The 12,784-nt window shown below is 33.0% G+C and overlaps 2 protein-coding genes across 2 annotated transcripts; both read right to left on the minus strand.

Annotated features, from left to right (window-relative positions):
• Positions 1 to 1,915: 1,915 nt before the first annotated feature.
• Positions 1,916 to 3,776, minus strand: LOC100248575 (cytochrome P450 93A3). Its single transcript, XM_002277094.4, has 2 exons — positions 2,869 to 3,776; positions 1,916 to 2,685 (listed from the first exon to the last, which is right to left on the minus strand). Exons 1-2 carry the CDS (start codon positions 3,727 to 3,729, stop codon positions 2,062 to 2,064), a joined length of 1,485 nt encoding a protein of 494 aa, XP_002277130.2. The 5' UTR covers positions 3,730 to 3,776; the 3' UTR covers positions 1,916 to 2,061.
• Positions 3,777 to 7,249: 3,473 nt separating this feature from the next.
• On the minus strand, positions 7,250 to 11,385 carry LOC100243444 (cytochrome P450 93A3). Its single transcript, XM_002277116.4, has 3 exons — positions 11,254 to 11,385; positions 8,106 to 9,131; positions 7,250 to 7,957 (listed from the first exon to the last, which is right to left on the minus strand). Exons 2-3 carry the CDS (start codon positions 9,015 to 9,017, stop codon positions 7,322 to 7,324), a joined length of 1,548 nt encoding a protein of 515 aa, XP_002277152.1. The 5' UTR covers positions 9,018 to 9,131; positions 11,254 to 11,385; the 3' UTR covers positions 7,250 to 7,321.
• Between the last annotated feature and the right edge of the window lie 1,399 nt (positions 11,386 to 12,784).

Raw genomic sequence — 12,784 nt, forward strand, 5'->3', positions numbered from 1 at the left:
ATATTACTAATTTTATTATAAATATATTATTTTTTTAAAAAAATAGTTTACATGGTTTATCCTTTCCGAATTGAAACTGAAATGTTTCATTTCATAGCCCTGCATGTATATGAAGAAAGCATTCCATATGAAGAACCCGACAAAGCCTTGATTCTAATTGCTTAAAACAATTTGATGCCTTTCTAGATTTTCAGTGGCTTTTGGATATCACCCTACCGGGTGTTGTTTTCGAAACAGACAATTAAAGTATTTATTATTTGTGATTGTTTTAATCAAACATAGAAATGATAACCACATACTTCCTTAAAGATGATTAATTGTTTTAATCATCCTAATAAAATTTATAGCATCAATTTTTTTTACTTTTATCTGATGTCACTGTTCTAGAACCACACGAAACCATGGCATATATCTTAATAATTAATGTTAGCACTCTTAATCAGCGGAAAATTTGAGACAAATTTTGACAAAGAAAATAGAGAAAAAAAAAAGGAAGAAAATAAAAAATTGATTTGAAGTTAATAAATTATTTTTATATATTTCTTCAAATTCATTTCATTTATTTTTCTACCAAATTCATTTTTACTAAATAAATTTTTAATAGCCAAATAAGGTACTTGTTTAAATAGATCATTTAATTTTCTTCCAAATAATTATTCTCTTTCTAAGGACAAAAATTTGTTGTATACACAAATCTTTATATAGTTTAAATATGTACATTTGAACTTAAACAGTTACATATAAATTTGAACATCTTTTTGAACGTGGTGTATTTAAATTAATTTTATACATTTGTAATTAATTTTGTTTAAATTAGTTATGTGTGTAGCTTGATTGTGATTAATTTGTTAATTAATTGTTTTTAAATATCTTTTAGATTGTAGTGGTCAAGTTCAAAAGAAAATTGGTAAAATTCTTGACATTTTTAGAGGAAATTACAAATAAATAATTATACATCTTAGAGTGTTAAGTACAAATTTATAAAATAAATCACATTAGACATCAATTTTCTACTTTAGCAAATAATGTAATAACACCAATTAGTTAAATTTCATACATAGTATCTTAGAGTTGCATATGAGTTTTAATTGTTTTCATTAGTTTATATAAAGAGTACAATTTGGCCGTGTTGGTCTGATACACCTTGACATTTGCACAGGTTTGGATAATTATTTTCAATAGTTGAGTTGGACTTAAATTATGTTTTTTCAATTCGAATTCAATTTGTGTTGGGTTCAGGTTAAGGTCTGGATAATTAGAGTTTAATTTGAATTGAGCTTGAGTTGAGTAGCTCGGGTTAAAGATCAGGTTAGATTGGATTTATGTTGATTGTTTCTTAATTTGTGTTAGATTTAAGCTAAGCCTAACATCTAGGATTCAGGCCCTTCTTCTGAGTCCACTAGAGGAGCTGATGGTGTTAGAATATGCATTCTTTGACTGAAGATGCCAACAAGAGGACTAGGCAATGAGATTGTTAATCTAAATGCGCTCTTCTTTTCCTATATAGAACAGAAATGGGAGCTGCTTATGTCCTATCCAGTGCTTGCCCTTGCTATTAACTCTGAAAGGAAGAGGTAGATTGGCTTACTTACTCTCTTGCCAAGCTCGATTGAAAGGGGAGGAATGAAATAAATTGGTAAAGGAGATTTGTTTTTTTAATTTGGATTGGATTCAACTTAATCATCAGTATGATCAAGCCATTGGATTTGCAGCCCAAATTTATATCTTTATGTCCCATGGGAAAGCTGTATATTTGCTTCTCAAAAGTTTCAAAATATTTAAACCATTTTAACTTTTCAGTTTGGGCGTTTCTGATTTATTTTGGAAAATTAAATGGCCACCCACCATGGAATTAAGTTTTACCTTATAGATAAGGAATTCCTTTCAATAGTATGGATTTGGGAATGCGGCTGGATGGCGCAGCGAGAATACATAAATTTATTTATGAGACACACGATTCACAACTTAACCGAACATAGAACAAACGTTCAGATCTTTACATACAGAGTACCTAGAAAGCACTGCCACATCAAAGATACGACTCTAACATTTAGGCTTTCTTCAACTTGTATATATTGGTAGTGGGTTCAGCCTGACCACTGGGACGCAGACCAAGGGGGTTGCTCGGGTTGAGCCAAATCCCTCTTTCATATCAATATTGCCGTTTACTTTCCAGTCAAAGCACTGAATGAGAGCAGCAATGGTTGTATGGAGAACCTGCAGTGCTAGTGTAGTTCCGGGGCAAAGTCTTCTTCCACTACCAAAGGGCAGCAGATGGAACTGCTGTCCTCTTACATTCAATCGCCTGTTTATACCTCCCTCGTTGAGAAATCTCTCAGGCTGGAACTCGAGTGGGTTCTCCCAGGAATTTGGATCCCTTCCGATAGCCCACACATTAACAATTAGCTGGGTCTTCGCAGGAATGTCATAGCCTCCAACTTTGCAGTCTTCAATTGATTCCCTAACAATGAAATGACCCGGAGGGTGAAGCCTTAGCGTTTCCCTCACAATGGCCTCAACATAGGGAAGGTTGGTAATATCTGATTCTTCCACCAGTCTGTCCTTTCCGACGACAGAATCAATTTCATGTCTTGCTTTCTCCATAAGATTTGGGCGGTTAATTAGTTCTGCGAGTGCCCATTCCATCGCATGAGCAGGTGAAGTTGTCCCTCCTCCAATCATATTCTACACAAATTATAAAAAAATTCACGCCATCAGTTGGTTTATTATTGTCCAAATTTTTTTTTCTTGTTTAAAAGATTTTGATTGAGTTGGATTGGGATAATGAAAAAGTGCCATACACTTCAAAGTCTAATGTTATGCAGATGCAGGTATTATATATGTATGTAATAAGAATAGTCTGTTTACCAGCATCAAGGCCTTAATGTTCTCTCTTGTCAATCTCATCTCAGCCTTCTCGTCTTCTGTTGTATCAAGTAACATATCAATCAAATCCTTCACTTCACCATTCCCATCACCTGCTTCCTTCTTCCTCCTCGCCTCTTCATGCTCGCTTATAATCCTCTCGATCATGGAGTCGTATTTATCACGAGCTGCCTTTGCCTTCTTTAAGAAACCCTGAATATCTAATTTCTTACAGAACCAGATAAAATCTGTCACATTAAGCTTCATTGCCATACTGGCCATTTCTAGTATCGACTTCTTCACCCCGGCAGCCTCATCTTCATTGTCTGAGCATCTTCGGCTCATACTCATTCTTGACACTATGTCACCGGTTAGCCTCAAAAGCTCAGCTTTAACATCAACCGCCTCACCAGCTTTGGCCTTTTTTAGTAGTCTCTGTAAGAGTCGGTTCCTCTCCTCGCGCCTAATGGGACCAAAGTGGTGTATCGTCTGCATGCCAAGTAGTTCGGTCATACACAGTTTCTTCATGAATCTCCACTTTGCTCCATATGGAGCATATGTAAGGTCAGCGTCGCCATAGGCTACAAGTTCAGCAACGACCTTTTTGGGCCGGTTGGAGAATACAACATCTTGGTTTTGAAGTAACTCTTTTGCCATCTCTGGAGAGGACACAACAACACAAGGGACAGAGCCAAAGAAGAAGTGCATTAGGGGTCCATAGCGCCATGAGAGCTTCTGATAGACTACATGAACGTTCGAGACAGGAAGAAGAAGGTGGAGGTGTCCAATGATAGGTAGGGCAACGGGGCCGGGTGGAAGACGAAGTTTTGTTCTTCGATATTTGGTGAAGAAAGGCCGGACCATGATGGCTGATAGGAGCCCGATGAGAATGTAAGGGATGTAGTTCTGGAAATCAGCCATGGTTTAAGCTGCAAAATGAAACCAGGGTGTTGGTCTCTTATATAGAAGAAAACCACTCAATATTATTACCCCCTTTTTGTTGGGTCTCATATGGACTAATGGACCTTGTGCCATTTTTTGCCACCAAGATTAAAGTATCCTAATACATGATAGAAACAATGACCCTATAGCAGGTGATAAGCAAGAGAGAGAGAGAGAGAGAGAAAAAGGGAGATGTGGGGAAAGTTTAAAAATTGGTTCAGGGTTGCAGGATTTTGATGGCATAGAATATTAACTAAGAAATAGTTATATTCTTCAAAAATATCGTAATGAATTTTCATAGGGAAAAAAAAAAACAGTTTGCTTCCAAATTTGAGTTAATTACATTAAATTTTTATTAGTGGACAATTTTAATATAACATTAAATTCAAGTCTTTTTGAGAAAGTTTTTAAAAATAATTCTAAAAAAATAGGTTTTGAGCACATTTCTTAAAAATTACTCTCAATTGTTTTAAGAAATTAAATTCTATTTGAAAATCTAACTACAAAAAATAGTTTTTTGATTTATTTTTCATAAGTGTTTTACATTATTATAATGTAAAAATGCATAAAATAATTTTACATTTTCAGTTATTTTTCAAAACATTTGAAAAAACCATCTAAAAATATTTTAATTTTGTCTTAAAAAGAATAACTTGTAAAAACTTTGTAATAGTATCCAAATAGGTTGTAGCAAGGTTCAAGATTTTGGTGAAATTGTAAAAGACAGTTTATGTCAAGAATGAGTTATTTTTCAAGTAAAAACATAAAAAATGTTAGATTCACATATTAAGGGATCATTCGGTTCATTTTAACCAATTAATTCATATACTTATTTATATGGAGATAGTACATTTCATTTATTTTATTTATTTTTATATATAAAAATTGGAATAAAAAGATGTTAAATAGGTGTATTTAATCATTAATTTGAAACTAATAATAGCTTTTGGTGCCTAGTTACTAATGTACTACATATTCTAGGCGGCCATCCTAATCTAGGGTAGAAATGAGGAGGACAATACTAATAAATAAGAAGATGTGCTGTGACGTTCCACCAAATGGCTCGAAAGCCTTATAAACAAAGGCACTAATATTTGTGGCTGTGTCCTACTATCGTCATGATCCATGTCACCTCGCAATTATGGAGGGCCATAAGTGTAATCCTACTAGTTTCCTACTCCCTCGACATCACCTAGAGTTGAATGACCCAAGCTAATGCAGCATGATAGGCTTTCAATAATGGGATTTTAGATAAATTTATGGAAAGTAAGTAGAATTATTTGTGAAAAATGATAGTTTTAAAATTATTGACAAAATTATGGCACTTTAAATCACATGAGTTTTGTTGAAAGTGCCATATAGTAACTTGTCTTAAAATTATGTTTTTAAAATACAATTTCAATATCATTGTAAAGTTGTATTTTGAAGACATAATTTTAATAAACGATTTACTATTTTTTAAGGGTTTTTTTTTTCAATATTTACCTATTTCAAGTTTTATTATTATAACATGCTTAAGAGTAACGACAATAAACACAATGATAATTTGATCATTCTTATTCAAGAGAATCCTATTTACGAGCAAAAAGACATATGAATCAAGACTATGGTTATATTAATCACCATTTGGAACAAGTATATCTTTACGATGCCTTTATGACTAATGATAAAAGTTTTCCCATTTTTTTATTAAAATTTCAAGAAAATATATTGATAGCTCTTGACATGATATTTGAGGGAAAAAAATAGAGGGTATTAATTATCCTTCTTCTTGTTAAATCCGATTTTTCTCCAAACCTTGCCCATGAAGGGGAAGCTCGTGATATTTGAGGGTAAAAAAATTATTGTGCTTGGATAGCGAACTGCACCCAATATGTTAATGAAAATTTCTTGATTGGTTTTAGATTGATAACACTGCCAAGGAATTCAAAACAAAAGGGACATGACAAACAAGCCCTCAATTATGGTTCGCTGATTGAAGAACAATGAATGTTAGTTGCATTTTTTGCATGACGACATTAACGTGGTTTTGGCTATTTACTATTCTTCAAGTTTATTTTTTTTTTCTGTCTCTGTCTGTTTATATGATAAATATTGTCTTAATTTTCACTATGATAGGATACAGCAACATATTTTTGGTCCCCCACCAACATATATTTTTCTGTCTCTGTCTTAATTATATGATAAATACCTCCCAGACACTGAATTTTTGGTCCCCCACCAACATATTTTTAGTTGGGTCACGCTCGTGGGTCTTGAGCTTACAGATAACTTCACAGGGTTTGTCAACATTGAGTTGTATCTTTTCATTTGGATTGAACTCTAATCACTTTCTGCAGTGTCGAATATTTTAATTTATTCTAAAAAATTGGTTCCATTACCTCCATGAAAGTTAAGTCCCACCTAATACTTTTGTAATTCCTTTCAACTAGCCGCCCAGCCAATAGTTTAAGTTTAGGAGGGGCAACCCTTATAACAAATATGAGCTTTAACCCAATGGTTCAGAGTCGGGAAGTTTTTTTGTTTTAATATTTTCAGAGGGTGTCTAAAAACAAGTTTTAAACTCAATATTTTTTATTATGTTAATTTTGTTTTTATAAAAATTGTGGAATTTATAAAAAATAAAATTTTGAATAGTTTTTATTATATTTTAATTTCCTTTTACATTTTTTCATTAAAAAAAAAGAAGAGATTTTAAGGTTTTTTTTTTCTCCTTTACTTTCTAGTTTATAAAATCTAAACAAAGCCTTGATTTCCCAAAATCTAATGTAATATAATTACTTGTTTTAATTATAACCTAACCAAATTAATAAAATTTTATTTTCTTTTGGTCTTAATTATTATTATTATTATTTTTGAAATTTAGAAAATTAATACAATATAAAATATAAAAATTTTAAATCTTATCTTCTTTTAAGTTTTCCCTTGTGATGATGGTCTTTGAATATTGTAACATAACCCAATTTCCAATAGGATTTGAAATACCTAACGAGATGCATAAGGTTTTTGACTTTTGATTGTAATAATTTCTTGTAATACTTTTGATCGATTCCATATAGTATGTGATTTATAATAATAAGGTAAAAAATAATGTTCCATTCATGTTTGATTAAATATAAAATATAAGATAATAGGATAAGTAGGCAATACTAACCAAGTATTATTTAATATAATATTTAATACATAGAAAATGTCTTTATATATTTTAACATTCTGATATTTTTATTTTTAAATTTTAAATTTTTTAATCACAAATATTGCTAACAAAAAAAAAAAAAAATTACTTACTAAGTGATAAATTATGCAACAATTTTCAAATAGTACTAAAAAAGAGAGGGGTTTCGTCTTTTAGAAAATATTAGTCATGATATAGCTTTTATTTTAAACTAATAAGTATGATATACCTATTTTCCATTTCATTTTATTCCTTGTACAAATCATATACCACTGAAAATGAAATTCTTGCTAAAAATTACACCATATGATAGACATTTCTGGCATAGGGTCACTTTGTTTACATTGTATAATTTGGAAATGGATTCAACCTGGCCACTGGGACACAAACCAAAGGGTGTGCGAGGGCTGCATCAGGTCCCTCTTCCATATCAACATTTCCATTTCCTCCACCAACCCTCCATTCAAAACATTGAATCATAGCAGCCAAGCTTGTCTGAACAACCTGTAGTGCTAGTGAAATTCCAGGGCATATTCTCCTTCCACTCCCAAATGGCAGTAGATGAAAATGTTGCCCCTTTACATCCAACTGACTCTTTAAACTCCCATCCTCTCTCAGGAACCTCTCAGGCCAGAACTCAAGTGGGTTCTCCCAGTAATTTGGGTCCCTTCCAATAGCCCACAAGTTAACAAATAATTGTGTCTTTGTAGGAATATCATAACCTCTGATGGTGCAATCTTCAATAGATTCTCTAGCGATCACTGCACCAGGAGGATGGAGCCTAAGTGTCTCCTTAACAATGGCTTGAAGATAAGGAAGGTTTGCGATATCTGATTCTTCCACAAGTCTATCCTTTCCCACTACAGAATCTATCTCTTGTCTTGCTTTCTCCATAATGTTTGGGTGGTTAATTAGCTCTGCTACTGCCCATACTGCTGCTGCAGCAGATGTATCCGTTCCCCCTCCAAAAATATTCTGGACAAGTTAAAAAAATCACTCTTTGTAAATTAATAAACAAAACTTCTTCAGTTATTTTCTGGTATAGAAATTTTGATTGGATTGGGTTTAGGCAATGAATATGATACATGTGATTATGAGATTAGTAAAAGTGAGAATTAGTTACCAGGATGATGGCCTTGACGTTCTCTCTTGTCAGTCTCATCTCCTCTTTCTCATCTTCGATTATATCAAGTAAAATATCAAGCAAGTCATTCACTGTGTCTCCTCCATTATTCGGATCCCTTTTCTTCCTCCTTTCTTCTTCATGAGCCTTCATAATCCTTTCCATCATTGTATCAAACCTTCCACGAGCTTCTTTGACTCTCTTCTTAAATCCTTGCAGATCCAAATTCTTACAAAACCAGATAAAATCTGCCAAGTTAAAACTGCCTGTGAGCTGTACTATCTCTTTCATAAACTCTCTCACTTCGCTAGCATCATCCTCATTCCCAGAACACCTGTGCCTCAGAAGAATTCTTGTTACTAAGTTGTTTGTTAGCCTCATAATCTCTCCTTTAACATCAACTGTCTCACCTGCTTCAGCTTTTCCCAATAGTGTTTGCAAAAATAGATGTCTCTCTTCTCTCATAACTGGGACAAATTTCTCTAGTGTTTGGAGGCCGAGAAGTTTGGTCATGCAAAGTTTCTTCATGAATTTCCAATAGGGCCCATATGAAGAAAAGGCAAGATCAACCGAGCCGTAGGTTAGGTAATCAGCATTGCTGAGTTTGGGTCGGTTGGAGAATGAAATATCATGGGTTTGGAGAAACTCTTTTGCCATCTCCGGAGAGGAAACTACCACACAAGGGATGGAACCAAGGAAGAGTTGAAATAGCGGTCCATAGCGGAGCGAGAGCTTGTGAAGGGATTGGTGAGGTTTTGAGCCGAGGAGGTGGAAGTGTCCGATGATAGGTAGGGCTAGTGGGCCCGGTGGTCGTCGCACCCTGGTCCGGTACTTGGTGAACAAGGCATGAACCACGACGACAGATACGAGCCAAATGAGGAAGAGAATGATATAGTCTTGGACATCAACCATGGTTTGCAAACTCTGCACTCTTCTTCCTATCTTTTTTTACTCGTAATCTGTCAATAACTTCTGGCCTGATTTAGGATCTTTAATTCTCGATATGGGGTCGAAGAAACAGATCCACTATCAAAATAAAAGAAAAACAATATCATCTTAAGTCCTTGTTTGCATCTACAAATCATTATAAAACTAATGAAAACGTCTTTGTTTTAGACTTTTAGTCGTAGCTTTTGTCTCTCAGTACAAAAATAATATTTTCTATCTTAAACATTGCTTACAAGGAGTCACACAAAAGCAAAGTATCTTGGAGCTAAATAAATCTAGAATGAGTCTTTTGTTACTATTTAGCTACAAAATAGAGTATAAGTTCAAAGTGTCTCAAGCTTGATTTCCACAGTTTTGTGATAACAACAATGTTTATTTGGCAAATGTTATTTATATTTTCAATCCCAATCCATTTGTGTGATAATGGGGCAGGTTGGTGGTATGCCATTAGATTGGGTCAGCATGAAGTTGGGCCTTGAAGCCCAACTCTCTGTTGGTTGGGCCTGGTTTGTGGTCCTATTTTGAGCTTTTGGAGTCATCCAAGACACGTAAGGGCCAATCTCAGCTCAACTTGACATGATATAAAATGTTTTGGTGATGGGTTGCATAAATCTAATTTGTGTAAGATAGAGAATAAAAAAGTGGTTTAAATTTAATAATGCTTTCATTCATGCTTTTTAATTTTCTGTCTTTCTTTTCTTATGTAGAGAATGAAGAATTTTGAAAAGGTACAGTATAATTTTTTCAAAAAATCAAAAAATAAAAATCATTAGTGTTATTTTTTATTTTCATCTGTAAATTAAATGAGGGATTGTTTCGAGATCAAAGGCAATGGGTCCAATTGGGCTACAAGTTGGGTTGGACTTAAGCCTTAAATTTTGGGTTGACATGGGGCTTGAGCCCATATCGTACAGGATTTTGAAAAATTCTAACTATCATAATAAATTCAACTTAAAAATCATAAGAAAATTTCCTTTTTATTATCTATCGTTTCTAAGTTCTAAATAATAAAATGAAATTTATTTTAATTACTATGTACTTTAAATTATTCCTTATCTTTTGTATTTTTTTTTTTTGGAAAAAGAGAGAGAGTTTTTACTGGTTTTTTTCATCCGTTGCTCCGGGATTCAGTTCGGATCACCAAAAGAAACGGAAATGGAAAAAAAATAAATACAAAGAAGCTAAAAAATTAAAAATCACTTTTGGATGTGCGTACACTTTCCTCGGAGATCCAAACGGCCCCTAAAGATTGAATATACCCATAACTTCTAAAACCTAACAAAAACACTTGTACAAACTACAAAAAAGAGAGGAAAAAAAAAATTAGAGAGAGATCCCGAACAGGTACGTGATCACCTCGCTTCAGACCGGTCGGAATTGTAGGGACCCCTCCTCCTGAGAACACGTACCACACACCTCATATTGACACGTAGCACGCAGACCATCCAGATCACCCCATCCGGATACACATGACGCGCCCTCATATCCGGCCTGCCTCAAGGAAGGTCAAACGACACTTATAAACATAAAACATCCGGACAGCTTCCACGATACATCCGGATGACCAACGTAGTCCATCCGGATATAATGGTCCGGATCATTGACTAAAGTAAGCAAGTCTCACACGTTATCACAACAGCCTGTCATGGCCCACGTTTCACCACCTGTAGAGTGAAGGGACAAGATGAAGTGACAACAAGTCACTTCCCACGAACACCTACCACGATCTCTGTCAGCCGCCCGTAGGGTAATGGTAGCCCTGCCACCACCTAATGTCATCATAACAACACAAAATATCTCCCTGCCATTAAAGAGGGAATCAAAGCTTCTGATACGATATATATCAATCTTCACACAAAGAGGAAGGTAAGCTTGCAATACCTAAAAAAAAGCCAACTGATTATCTCTCTCTAACCATGGCTAACAAAACCATCGGAGGGTGCGTCCGGACACCCTGTCTGGACGTCTTTTGCAGGTAAACCAACTAAATTAAGAACCTGTATTGGTTGAGAACTACGCATCCATCAATTTGGCAACTACGTGAATCGTCAGGGACGCGAGGTATCAACAGGAATCTCTCTCTGAAAACTAGAGATGAAATGAAGAAATAATATGAAAGAAGTGACGCAATAAATTACCGATAGAAATCTAAAAATAAAGATTTTGAGAAATCGGAGAGACGGTTCGATCGGATCGTTACCTTCGGAGATATTGGAGCCGTTGAAATTTGGGCGCAGGCGCTGAGAAGGGAAGACGAAGAGATGGAACTGTGTGGTGGCGAGGATTTTGTGGAGCATTTTCTTGTATTTTAAGGACGCCTATGTGATTGACTGATCTCTGGCAATGGGACGGTCATACACGTTTTGTGGACTTTTGACAACGGTAATTTAAAAAAATTATTCTTAAAAGAAAAAAAATAATTTCAAGTAGTTTTTGTTGAGGTTCCACGGATAAAATTTTAATCGTCTCTTTATTAAAAAAATTTAATATTACAAAAAATAAATTTTTAAAAAAAATTAATATTACAAAAAATTAAAAATTCAAACTAATTTATAAAAATAAAATTAAAAGGGAAATCGTCTGTGTAGACCGAGAAGACAAGCTGGATAAACTGTGTAGTGGCGAGGGTTTCGCGGAGCATTCTCTTGAACTTTAAGGCAATGGGACGGTCAGACACGTTTCGTGGGATTTTTTTGATGGGACAATTGTGTTTTGGACATGTGCGTCCAAAGCTCGGTTCCGGATAATATGAATTTTAAATTATTTTTTATTGATAAATTAAATTATTTTAATAATTATTTTAAAATTTTATTATTTTTAAAAATATATCATTAAAAAAATTGATATATTTTTAGTTATTTTTATATACATAATTTTGATATATTTTTCAAGATGTTTGATTTTTAAATAATAATAATAATAATAATTTATTTTTATTTTTTAATTTAGAAAATGACGTATTTTTTTTCGAATCATTAAATTATATTAAATTTTATTGAGATTTACAAAAGGAATAAAATTTTAATTAATGATTTTTTTTTTTTTTTTTTCATAATGAGCAAAGGTTATTTATGAAAAGATAAAAAAAATTATATTATTCTTTTCAATTTTTACACTTCTTTTGAGTCTTAGATTTAAATGATGAATTTATATGAATTAAAACTTAATTTTTGAGTCTAATTTGGTCCAAAACGTAATTATTCATTTTTTTTTTTATGGGAGAATTACTAGATAGGATGTATTGGATGCAATAATTATGAAAAAGGTGGCTTAAGAATTTTTTTTAAAATAATTTTATCCTTGAATTTGCTTTTTTTTTTTCTTTATTATCAATAAATAATTTTGAGACTATCAATAATATGAGACCTACACATGTTGATAACTACATGTGATCAATAGTGTAATATCATGTCTCAAAAATTTATTTCACTTGAATTATAATAAACGCTAGAATAAAATTTTATTTATAAAAGCTAAAGATAAAGATAATTTTAGCATTTACTTGAATGAACTTTGAAATGATAAGTCTAATTGAATGTTAAAATTTTTATAAAAGCAATCTAATAAATTGTGTATTATTAATTTAATTTATTATTTTGTATTAACTATAAATTATTTTATATCATATATGTAATAAATTTATCATTTTTTTTACTCCTTTAACAACATTGGTTGAATGAAATATATATATATATATATATAAAATTAAATTATTTGAAATATGGTATATT

This window comes from Vitis vinifera, chromosome 8 (genome assembly GCF_030704535.1).
Source record: "Vitis vinifera cultivar Pinot Noir 40024 chromosome 8, ASM3070453v1".
NCBI classification, from domain to species: Eukaryota; Viridiplantae; Streptophyta; class Magnoliopsida; order Vitales; family Vitaceae; genus Vitis; species Vitis vinifera.

Bases quoted from the DNA above. Each gene is read 5' to 3' on its own strand.
- LOC100243444 (XM_002277116.4), bottom strand. From the start codon at position 9,017: ATGGTTGATGTCCAAGACTATATCATTCTCTTCCTCATTTGGCTCGTA. The intron at 7,958-8,105 runs GTAACTAATTCT...TAACTTGTCCAG, and splicing joins ACGTCAAGGCCATCATCCTG to AATATTTTTGGAGGGGGAAC.
- LOC100248575 (XM_002277094.4), bottom strand. From the start codon at position 3,729: ATGGTCCGGCCTTTCTTCACCAAATATCGAAGAACAAAACTTCGTCTT. The intron at 2,686-2,868 runs GTAAACAGACTA...TAATTTGTGTAG, and splicing joins ACATTAAGGCCTTGATGCTG to AATATGATTGGAGGAGGGAC.